General features: G+C 33.7%; 1 protein-coding gene across 2 annotated transcripts in view; it reads right to left on the bottom strand.

Moving 5' to 3' along the window:
- Positions 1–1155: 1155 nt before the first annotated feature.
- Positions 1156–12243, bottom strand: part of LOC134854540 (uncharacterized) — a 21978-nt gene continuing 10890 nt past the window's right edge. The window contains exons 2-3 of one of the 2 annotated variants that reach the window (XM_063870836.1): positions 5335–5532; positions 1156–1297 (exon numbers count right to left, since the gene is read on the bottom strand). In XM_063870836.1, the coding sequence (XP_063726906.1) occupies positions 1271–1297; positions 5335–5532 (225 nt within the window). In that variant the 3' untranslated portion in view covers positions 1156–1270. The remainder of the gene's footprint in view (positions 1298–5334; positions 5533–12243) is intronic. The other variant, XM_063870837.1, reaches the window with a different exon arrangement.

The following is a 12243-nucleotide window of genomic DNA, read 5'->3' as shown; positions in this document are numbered from 1 at the left end:
AGATAGAAAGTAGAAAGGACCCTTTATTCCTAGCAAGCGTTTTGTCCGACGTAAATAGTTTTGCTAGCGTAATAAATTTTAGAAAAAAAATCTAAAATTCGCTGAGAAATATTTTATTAAAAAAAGAAGTTAGTATGAATTTACAGCAAGTTGCCTTTTGACTCAATACTTATTTTTTACGGTGAGATTGGAGATATTTTCTCTGAGATTGAATACTATTTTAGAGAAGGGTTGGGGTGGTTGAGGAGAGTGGTGGTGGTGGTAGAAGAGAAGTTGTTGGAATGAATTCCCGTAGTTTTGAGCTTCTATTTATACTCAAATGGGGAAATCACGCCACTTTTCGTATCAAATGAGAAGTTTCTTTTAACTTCGTATTCTTTATTCGTACATTCGTATTTTACGAGAAGAAGGTTTCGTATGCTCGTACTTTACGAGAGGAATCGTTATTATTCGTATTGAATGAGAATAGTCGTTTCAATTCTCAATGCTTAAAACGTTATACGAATTATTCCAATAGCATTTCCCTTCCTTTTGCAAGAAAATAAAAAAAACATATTTCTTTTGGTGGTGGCGGCGGCGTCACATTTTGTGAACGCAATAAAATAATTCATGTTTCTGTTTCTATTTGAAATCAGAACAATACCCATACGTTTTCACCTTTTGTCAAATCAATCTTAATTTAAAAAATCACCACAAGTTTATAAATTCCTTATTTTCTTTGAAAGTCGGAACAAAAAAGAGCAAACTGATCTATTTTGGAAAGGTTATCACGTGAAATACAATTTTCAGAATTGATATATACGTTTTAAGGCCTCCTTGAAGTTCAAAGTTGACAGATGCTCGATTTAAAAAAAATTTTTCCGCTTCAAATTTTTTGTCGCTATAGTGTGTTTTTAGTTTCTAGGATGTCAAAGAGTTTCATATCACATGACAACAAGCTAGAGATACAAATATTTCAAATTTTTGGGCACAATTGTTCCTGCGTTTAATGGAAGTGTTGTTTAACTAAGCTGCTATGATAATGATTTAGGTGCTCATTTTGTAATCAATTTAAACTGTTGGATCTTGTTAACAATCCCCCCCCTATTGCAGAAGGGAGGGGGATTCGTAACAAAGGTAGCAAATTCGTATATTCTAAACTGATCAATTCTCTTTTTACAAGCTACCATTGAGGGGGGGGGGAATAGTTAACAAGATCCAAACTGTTTCATATTGCACAATAGCTTCATTTATTTGAAGATAGGTTTTCTTTGTTGGTTGTTCGGTTTTTCTACCATCGTTGGAATAGATCCTTGGACTGAAACAAAATACATTTTATGTTAAAATCAATCATTCTACTTGTAGTTAGTGTTATTATGATACGAAACTATATTTCCCAAACATCTATAAGACTCTCAATTTTGATTCTGAGTAGTCTCAGAACAACTATGTCTTGTGGTTCCGATTTTTTTTTCAAGCAAACGAACATGGAGGATTATTCCACAGCTTAAGCCAAATAATTAATGTTAGATCTGGTGTTACTGTTGGCTATTAGCGGGTGTCTGAAAATCATAAGCGCGGCAGTTCAAATCCCAGTACATTCCGATTCTTTAAAGCACTGAAGCTAGAACCCTTGTGTTTTTCCACGCAAACTCTTGCACTGCTTTTTTCTTCATCTAAATCAATTTGGGTGAAAATTTACGGCTGTTTCATCAATTTCGCCGAGTTAAAAAGTCGACAAAAATGTTGAAATTATACCTTTGCCCGTTTCCCACATTTTACGGAATACAGCGTTTCATGGGTGATCTCCGTTCATTCTGCGTTTGATTCTATGTCTAACAAGACTGCCCGTATCAAGGCGAAGCCATAAAAATTTCGACTGCATTTTAAGGTCCGTGGAGCAGTAAAAACATGAAAATTTTGAACAAAAAAAAATTTTTGAACATTTAAAAGTTAAATTTTTTTTGAAAATCATTTCCCTACACGCCATATAAAATACAAAGTGATAGATTTCGCCCCTAGTAGCATATCAATTCTGGTAAATGAGCTTCCTTCAACCAATTTGGAACGATTTCTGATACGGATTAAATCTCCACTTACGCGTTAATAGCGCGAAAAAATCGCGCATTAATTGTCCAAAATTGGCCAAAATGGCAATTTTTAAACCCTCATAACTTTACAAAAAATGATCAAAAGTAAAATATGGTTTCAAATTTGAGCTCAGCATAACAATAGCCTAATTCGAAAGATATTAAAAAAATCTTTCACAAATGGCTAGTTAAAAAGTCGAAATTTGTCTGAAGAAAAAAAATCCACACGAGCACAATTGTTCCGTTACTTTCGTTACGAAAGTCGGAACAAAAATGAACCAATATTTACTTCAGGTATTTTACTTGCGATCATTTTTTCGAAAAGTTATGAGGGTTTTAAGATTGCCATTTCGGCCAATTTCGTACAATTAAGGCGCGATATATTTGACGCTATTAACGCGTAAGCGGAGATTTAATCCGCCTCAGAAATCGTTCCAAATTGGTTGAAGGAAGCTTATTAATCAGAATTGATTTGCTGCTAGGAGCGAAAATTTTCACTTTGTATTTTATATGGTGTGTAGGGAGATGATTTCCAAAAAAAAAATTCAAAAGGTTTTAAATGTTCAAAAAAAATTTTTTTTTGCTTAAATTTTTCATGTTTTTACTGCTCAACGGCCTTAAAAGGCAGTCGGAACCTTTATGATTTCGCCTCGATACGGCAGTCTTGTTAGACATAGAATCAAACGCAGAATGTATGGAGATCACCCATGAAACGCTCTATTCAGTAAAATGTGGGAAACGGGCGAAGGTATAATTTCAACATTTTTGTCGACTTTTTAACTCGGCGAAATTGATGAAACAACCGTAAATTTTCCCCCAAAATTGATTCTGGGTAAAGAAAAATGGATTTTTTGAAGATCAAATTTGAATATAAAGCATTATCAATTAAGTAACAGAATAAATTTCAAAATAAATTTCTTTTGCACGTTTCAATGAAATGCATAGTTTCCCGCATCTAAGAAAAGTGAAAACAGATCGATTATAATGGATTTATGTGGTCTATAATGTTGTAAATATAATCGATTCCCATGTTACGTTCAGACAACAAAATTGGACCAAAAATGGATTTAAACCCATTTTTTTCTCGCCAAAACAAAATGCATTTTAATTCATTTTGAATCCATTATAATGGATTTTATAATAAGTAGGAAATCACATTAAAATGGACTTTTTTCGACTTTGTTTTTGTTTCGCGCGTCGTGCAAAACTTTGCAAGAATTTCAGCATTTATCAACTGAGTGAAGTGATGCGCAAACTTTGCAAAGCGAATGTAAGGCCTGGCCTAATCCATTTCAAAACCTCAACTCAAATTGCAAAAAGATTCTGATGAGCTCCCCCCCCCCCCCCAACGTTTGCTCTTTTGCTCCCCTCCCCCCCCACTGAACCCATCACCTCAACCCCCCTCCCCCTTCTGAACCCACATACACCAACCCCGCCCCCCCCCCCCCCCACCTGAATCCACATACCCCCCAACCTGAACCCACATACCCCCAAACCCACCTGAACCCACATACCCCCCACCTGAACTGAACCCACATACCCCCACCTGAACCCACATAACGAAAATATCAAAGTTAGGTAGAAAAAAAGTAAGGAAGACTTTGTGTGCGTTGAAATTCGCATCTCAGTAAAGTGGAAAAAAAATCGATTTAAATTTAGTTTCATTGTCAGTGTCCACAAAAGTGAAAAAAAAATCGATTATAATGGATGAAAAAAGGATTTTATTGCCTCGAAAAATAATAATATTATAATCCATTTTTAATTGATCATAATCGATTTGATTTCACTTTTGTGGACACTGACAAGGAAACTCAATTATAATCGATTTTTATTCATGGAACTTTAATGCGGTTTATACATAATTTGGTTTCAATCAGTAGCGGATTTAGGGGGGTGGACCCCTCCCTTCTCAGGGATTCGACCCCCTGCCGATCCAAAGGGCCCCCTTTGTACTTTTTTGAAATATCCATATTTGGTGACGGACCTTAAAATTGTTCTAAAGGCGCCTTTGGTGCCAATCTATTCCAATTTTAAGGGGGGAGCGCGCGCCAAAAGAACGCAATTTTTTGGTCGAAATTTTCCAAAAAGTGCTTAAAAACGCCTTTTTTGGCCTTTTTTTAAAAAAAAATTTGCCGGCGGCGCCTAAAATTTGGTCAAATTAAGATCTTTATAGTTGTATGGGAGAGCTCAGAAAATCAATTTGGTCGACCTAAAAAAAGGTCTTAAAACTTTTGAAAATCCCCCCTCGAGAAAATCTTAGATCTGCCCCTGATTTAATAGTAATACTTGGTTGGCGAATATATTCTACATGTCATTTTGGGGGAAGATTGTCCAATTTATCCAAAATGATTTTGCAAACTCTGCCCAAACAGTAGAAAGAGTCCATTTTGCCCTTAGTTTAACCGCTACTAGGTTTATCCCATGCTTTCCATTCACTTTGTACTGACTCGTGAATAATTAGTCGGAACTTTCGTTTGTTTAAGCAGAGTGAAGCAGTTGGGTTGGATACATGTACATGATCTTTCATTCTGTTCAAAAAAACTCTGAAAACCTGATTTTATATGATTCATTTTTGGACTGCCATTTGAATCATTCCAACTTTTTTAGAAAATGCGCAAATTTTTTTTTCGTTTCAAAGTCTGCACATTCATATAATGTCGTTTCACCTTTCAACTTTTTTCTGATATTTTTCATTGTTTTCCCGCTTCTCACTCTTTTCAGGCGAATATCCAATTTTGGCTGACCTAACCTAAATTTTTTTTCAAAAAGCGCCAATTGTAGGCGAAAATTCTCAACCAAGTGTAGTATTGCAAACACTAATCAATGCATTTTAGATAGTTCAAAATTGGCTGATTTTTTTTTGCTTATTTGCTTCGAATTTCTGCAATAATTTTTGTGCATTCGAATCTTCGCGCCTGAGAGATTCCCCATTAATAGTGCTTGATAAATTAGGCTTTTTTCCCGGACCTCTTGATTTTCTTCTGAATTTCAATTCACGAAAGATTATCTTGAATGACTCTCGATGTAATTAATTACAATTAAAAGTGCAGCGTGAATAAGTTATCAAATTTTTACATTTCTTTAATGCAAATTGACGTATGAACTACTTTATCTTGTAGTTTTACCAGGGGATTGGAAACCTGAAAAGAGCTAAAAAAAAACCCATAACGGTTGAGCAAATGTGAATTTTTTTGCCGAGTAAATAATTTGCCCCTTTTGCAAAGGGGAGATAATCAAAGAGTTGCAAGAGTGAATTAATTCTTACTGTGAATCGATTGGGCAGTTTTGCACTGACGCAGTAGTTGTCTCTCTGAGGGAACCTCACGGGACCCACTCTACTCTGCCACTTCTCAGACAGTACGAACTCATCAGGAGCTGCAGACCTCTTCAGGGGTTCCACACACTCTGCAGTCGAGGGCCGGTTACGATACACGTCCAGTACAGTCGGCTGTTTCAACCCCATCTGCAAAGTTATCAAAAGTTTTAATCAATTTTTGACCACCCGCACTATCTCCTGTCTACAAATTACACAGAACTGCACTTGTTTCTCAATCGTGTCTGAAGAGTACTGGCGAAAAGATCGGTTGCTTGTCATGGGTGCCGCACATCAAGGATGACAATCAGAAGTGGTGCAGTGTCATGAACAACGCTTATTCTGGACTAAAAATGCCTAAATTTTTGAAAAGCGTCGTTTTACAGATGATCAAATAGTGTTTTGAGGTGCTGGTAAAGTTTTAATTTCGGCTTCAAGTCCCTTCGGCTTGAAGTCCCGTCGGCCTGTTGTCCTAGACCCGCTTGTCATATCCCTTTAGTAGTCACAGCAGCACACTAAACTCCAGCAGATGGAAATCATGTTATGCCACTGGGCAAGAAAAAAAAACGTTTAAATTTCTGCCACTAACAGAAAAGCAATTCGAGAATGATGGAATTTTCTCAGAACAGATCCTAGTTTTTGTATGATTCAATTCAAACGCTAATATTTTCCAAATTTATGAAGTTGAAAAGATATTAGGCAATAAGCGGCGAAATTGTACGGCAGCGTAGCGTTTATTATAAAAAAAAAACTATGAATCTTTACCTATTTCTTAACATTTTACCGATGAGTTCCTTTCATTAAAGTTTCAATTAAATTCAACTTTTGTAAACTTTTGTGATTGTTGATGATTTTCGGATCATGACTGCGAGAAAAGTTCAAAAAAACTAACAAATATTCAAAATAAAGAGGGATCAGAAAATTCGATCAGATGATAAATGGTAAGTGTTTCCGCTCAGCGGATATTGTCAAAAAATCTGTTTTTCTGAATTCTGTCGATAGGAGACTTTCTCTGCTAAGGTGATAGTTGAAGAATGGAGGATGGTGTTCGTCTTTCTTCTCCCTTTTCTCCCCAAGCAATTGGCAGTCGAAGACCGGTGATAATTTCTTTGAAGACTCGATTGACATTAAAGATTCGTTTCAAAAATATGCTCCTTAAGACAGATTAAAATCAAGCAAGAAGGGCAAAAAACTGATCAATTGGCTGCAAAAATTAAGTTTTTTTGCTAATAAAATTTGTTTATTGATCATCAATTACCACTTCAATCGAAAAAATTTAAAATATCTGAAAGAATGGAGAAAATCTAAGGAACGTTTTTTTTTATTTGTTATATAATTTCCGCGATAGCTGCAGTCAACTGAGGTTATTATTTTTAACTGTATTTTTTCGATACTACGTTGAATTTTTTGTTGTTGCCAGCTATCATAACCCAGGGGAGATACGTGTATAATATACAACCTCGTCACCTCTGCAAACTTGTTATTGAATCATCAATTATATCTTCAGCGGCACCAAACATTCTGAAAGGCAGAAAAAGAGTAGAAAAAAATACAGAATTTTTTTTTAGTTACCTACCTGTGACCGCAGTCAACAGAATTCATCAAATGATTTTAAATCGATCATGAATTTTCCCACTAATTTTTTCCTATCAAGAATGGCTTTTGTTTATTAAGTCGTTGAAGAAGGTTATATGGTAATATTTATTCGCGTGTACTTGTCTTAAGTTTGCAGTTTACTATTTAGGATATTAATCGTTGGTATGTATTTAGTAATGAATTGTATGGTATACCTATAATTTTGTGTTTAAGATCTGTGATATGAAACAATTGCTTAAAGAGTTTTACTAATAGTTTGATTAGTTCGATCAGTCTTGTTGCTATGAGAGTGAATTGAATTTTTTCATAGTTTTTCAGCTTGTGCCTTATGCTGTAGCTAGTTTCAGAGATTTGGAAAGTGCAAGTTTGGGGTCTAATAAATGTATTTAGTGCCATGTAATAAAAATAATATTATTTGAATCTGCTCCTGGATCTATTAAAAAACCTATTTCAAAATCTGGCGGTTGATATTTTGTTTTTCGGGTTTTCTAAAAGAAGTGAAATTGTCCAAAATTTTTCTCAGAGAGGAGGTGTTTTTGGTGCTGCAATCTGGTATATTTTATTCGTTTTTTCATGATTGTCAACATCATGTGGGGTAGATTTTGTTTTAGTTGTTTGGTCACTGTTCTATTTGTGGCGTTTCATATTTGTGGCCGTTTTTAGCATATTAATAACTAATGTGCTCTCGTTTTCGTTTTCATCATCTGTGCTTTCACAATGTGTATATGATTTAGTTGCATGCCTGAAGTTTCTGTATTTTCTATTCCTGGTGGGTCTGGAGTTGTGTCTTCTTTTGCTCATACCTGATTCATCTGTCTTTGGTGTTTAGGCGTATTACTTTTATAATTATGATTTTGTCTATTTGAATATTGTGAATTACTTCGATGTGGTGACTGAGAATAGTTTAGTAATCTTTTTTGTTAGCTATTGTTTCTATTTCTGTAGTTATTTGAATTTTCACCAGATCTGTTGTTGTTGTTTCTGTTTTTGGAATTGTTATTTGAGTAGTTTCTGTATCTGTTATTTTGGATCTAGAACGATCATTCGAGCAAAATTGGTTACGGTTGTTGGAATATGATTGATTTCTATGATAGTTAGAATAATTACTTCTACTAGAGTTTGATCTTGAATAATTGTTCCTGTACTGGTTGTTGTGACTATTTGGTTGACTATACCTATTTCTTGAATAATTTTGTGAAATTCTTCTATCAGGGGATCATCCTCGAAAAAAGTTGGTATATGGCGATTGTGATCTGTTTTTACTATAGCTGATGGAAAGTAGTTTTCCTTAGCTATTTTTTCCCTATTTTTGTTTTCATAAGTATTAAAATTTTTGATTATTTTTTCTGCTAATTCTCTATCGGAGTCTTGAATGTTATTTATGTGTGACGCAGTTGTTTGAATATTATTGACATACTGTAATTTTTAATTTTCTGTTTCTACCGATTTCATTGTGATTTCCAAGGGTTCTAAATCATCTTCAAGTTTGCGGAAATCCATATCCGGTTCGCGAAAAGATGATGGATGTGATGCTCTCTTTCATAATGCTTTTTTTTTTACTTGTGATGTTAAAGTCATCAATAGAATTTCCGTCTTTTTTGGATTTTGTAAAACCATGTGTGTTTAGAGATTATGCTTTTTGTTCCAGAGCCTCTATTCTTACAGCAAGTTGTTATGTAGTTTCGTTCGAGTATCTTCATATTTTAATACAAAAGACTATTTGATGTCATAAGGTTTTTTCTGAGTCAAACTTTTTTGAGAACTCTAGGGGAAAATATTTCCAGTCGGATTTAATTTCCATGGGTAGGACTGAAAACTACTTTTGGGCTGCACTGTCAATTGTAATTTGTAACAGTGCTGTACGTCGATGAATCCAGTTTAGATAAATGGTGTATGTATAGGTTCTGGGCCTATTTTTAATATTAGGTTGACTGTGACGGTACTTAAATTATCTTCTACTGAGTATTCAGGGTCTGTTCCTGTGAAAACTTTTTTTTGGTTTGTTTGATGTTTTAGATAATCTACCCATGAGGTATGGATTCATCGTCATTTGAAGTGATTATACTGTATTAAGTATTGGGTAAAACTTGTGAGCTGATTTCTGCTAATTTCAAATTGTTGTAGATAATATGTTAATGAGATTTCAATTTGATAGGTTGATAGCCTTGAGTATTCTTTTGTCGGACAAATGGACAGTTTTCATTGCAATCTGTTTGTTCTTCTTTTATCATTGAAGCTTACGGAGTGAGTTGTTGTCCCTTAGAGGTTTGCTGATTGTGATTGCCTTGTTCACATTAGATTTGTGTTAAAACGAGTAGTCTTGCTATTTGTTTATCAGTTTTTTTAATTGCAATTTAATCGTATCTTTGGTTTGTAAAATTGTTACCATTTGTATATTTTGGTTTTATGAATGAACATTTTTTAGTTGTTGGTCTGTATGTTTAGTAAACCAAATGGGAAAATTCAGTAAAGACTCTTGGCTTAGTGGTTGATTGTAATGTTGTTTGTGGAAACGTAGTATTATTCTAATAACATGGTGTCGTGTGGGATGTATAAATGAATTAGTTTGTTGTGTTGTTTTAGGTATTTTTTTAAACAATTTTTTGAAAATGAAATGTGGTTTTATTTGGTTATCTTTATGAAATATGGTTACACTCCATTTAGGGTACATTGTGTATTCATAAATGTCTAAAGTTTTATTATAAAACGTTTTGTTTTAGTCTAAAAGTGTGATATCAGTCGTTAAAAGACTTACTCATAAGCAATATTTATTTACTGAGAAAGTTTGAAATGCTGCACTGGAGATTTTATTTTGTAAATTTAAAAACACCATGAAACCACTCTGGGTCCCATACATAATCTGTTTCGTCTGTTTAAATTGTTTTTTGTCAATCTTTAAGTCTAGATTATGATGAAAAAATCTACAATTGTGCTTTGTTATTTGTGAAATTGAGCCCAAGAATCGTGACAAGAGATCGACTTCTGTTTTTGGTGCTGAATGTGGAGTTGTTTGTGGTGGAAATACTTTGAAAGTTTCATCTAGTATTGAAAAATAACTGTAGATGATTGAAAAAACATCAATTGTAAATTTTGAGTTTGCTCTTTGTGAATTTTGGTGATGAATTGTTTTGACGTACTCTGCAAAAAATTTTGAGAAAACTATTTCTATATCATCTGTTTGTATTTGATGGGTTAGTCTTTAATTGTTTGAGTCTGGTGGTAAACTTTTAATATTGAATATGCCATTTTGGGACGTTATAACACTATTATCTTGTCAGTAGTGATCTAGTTTCTGTCTTTTATTTTTTACTTCTGGGAACTCCTGTTGGCAGGGACTAGTTCCTTTTCGAATTAAAGGTTATATCAGATTGTGGCGAAATTGTACTTGTCCTCGTGACAGATCACTAATGGGATTAATGACAAATGGGAGGACTGGGTCATTGTTTAAACTTTTGTCGATTTGAATCATTTTTTAAGCGTTGTGACAGTTAATGTATGGCTTTCGATATGTCTTATTGGTTGATTTCAATTATATACTCTTACTGTTTTTCGACTGGAAATATTTTTTATTCTGCGTTTGCCTTTTATTGATGATGCTGTTGTAGCTTCTGATTCAGAAAAAACTGTTTGGTTGTCAACTGGTTTCATTTAAATGTGTATTTGTCTCTGAGGTTTTCAAGTTTCTGTATAACTGTTAAGTCAGATTCGGAAACAGCAATAAGTGTTCTGGAAAAATTTTTTTAAATATGTTTTTGTTGAGAAATTACAGCCTTCTTTTTAGTTGCTTTTTTGATCTGATATAACCTATTTTTGTTTATGCGGTGTAAAGACGAAATCGTATCTCAATAATCAAATATTAATGGAGTCCTCAAATAAACATTCAAGAAGAAATAGAGTTTGTTTGTTTGCCAAAATATCTTTTGACATAAGTGTTAGAATGAATGATGCAAAATCCAGGTGTCAGTTCTGTTTTCCTTAACTGTTAGTTCCTACGCTTTTTGTGAAGGCATCCTAATCCTCGGGTTGTATTGTCGTGACAAAATGGGTTGGTGAGGGTACATCAATTCAACTGAAGGGTTTTGTTACTGCTCTCAAACGAATGTAGCATTCGTTACAAATAAGTAAACTTGATCAAAGGTTAGAGAATAGTAATTCAACACCAAAGGTTCAGATATAATTAGAATACTAGTAGATTGTTACATTTTAATTTAATTCTCACCAGTGCTAATTTGTACTTGGACAGGGTCAGTTTCGAGGTGGGGTTCAAGTGAAGGATGAGTAACCAAAGTTCTTCACTGTTTAGCTTATTTTAAATGGTTTGTTTGAAAAACATTTTCAGGTCGCCCTGGATTGTATGTAAGGGTTGGAAATTGACCCGAAGTTTAAGGCCGTTGGACGTCAATTTAGGAGGTGGAGGTAAATAGTTAGGTGATTTAAAGGAAGCCATAATGATCTGATATTAAAATTAAATTAAGATTAAGCTTCCGAATGAAAAATAATGATTTACATTTAAAGTTAAGTTTTTTTAGATCCAAGGAAAACATTGATGATCTAGTGATCTAGGTTTAATCGAATAAAGTTAAGATTTAAATTAAGCAAGGATAAGCCTTGGTAGAAAATAAATAAAAAGTTTAATGATTCAAAAACGGTTAAAGATCCAAGAAAGGTCTTGGAGATCTTGATGTGAACTTAATTTAGTTGTATAGAAATTTTGTTGTTTTTTTTGATGAAAAAAAAACGATAACAGAAAATATTTTCGAGAAACAAGGAACCAACTTAATTTAATAGCTAATTTTTTTTTATTTTGTTTATAAAACTCAATAGGAATCAAATTTTGAAGGTTTGTACAAAAATTACTGCGGATTTGAAGTTTTTAGACAGAAAGGAGTTTTGTTTGTCAACTACGTATTTTGTATAGTTTGTATAATACTTTTTAGTAGAAGATTATTATTAGATGGCTTAGAAATCAAGTTTACGGCTCTATTTATTGCAGTTTATATAATAAGGAATAACAGTCTATTGAATAAGTAGATTTGAAGTTCAATCATTGTTGTTGTTTGATTTTTCACTTTGCAATGAAGAGATTTGATTTGTCGTCTTTGTTGTGGCCTGATTTCAGGCATATTTTTAACTTGATTTGATAAGACTTATTGAGACGTGGAAAAAAGCTAATTTTTTTCGATTTAGGTTATCACTTTGTTGTTTTTACTCTATTCTAATTTGCCTAATCTTTGGCTGATACTAAATTTAAGTTCGCATTGGTCT

The sequence above is a fragment of the Symsagittifera roscoffensis genome, chromosome 9 (genome assembly GCF_963678635.1).
Source record: "Symsagittifera roscoffensis chromosome 9, txSymRosc1.1, whole genome shotgun sequence".
NCBI classification, from domain to species: domain Eukaryota; kingdom Metazoa; phylum Xenacoelomorpha; order Acoela; family Convolutidae; genus Symsagittifera; species Symsagittifera roscoffensis.
The sequence above is the reverse complement of the archived record's forward strand: the minus strand, read 5'-3'. Positions and strand labels throughout refer to the sequence as shown.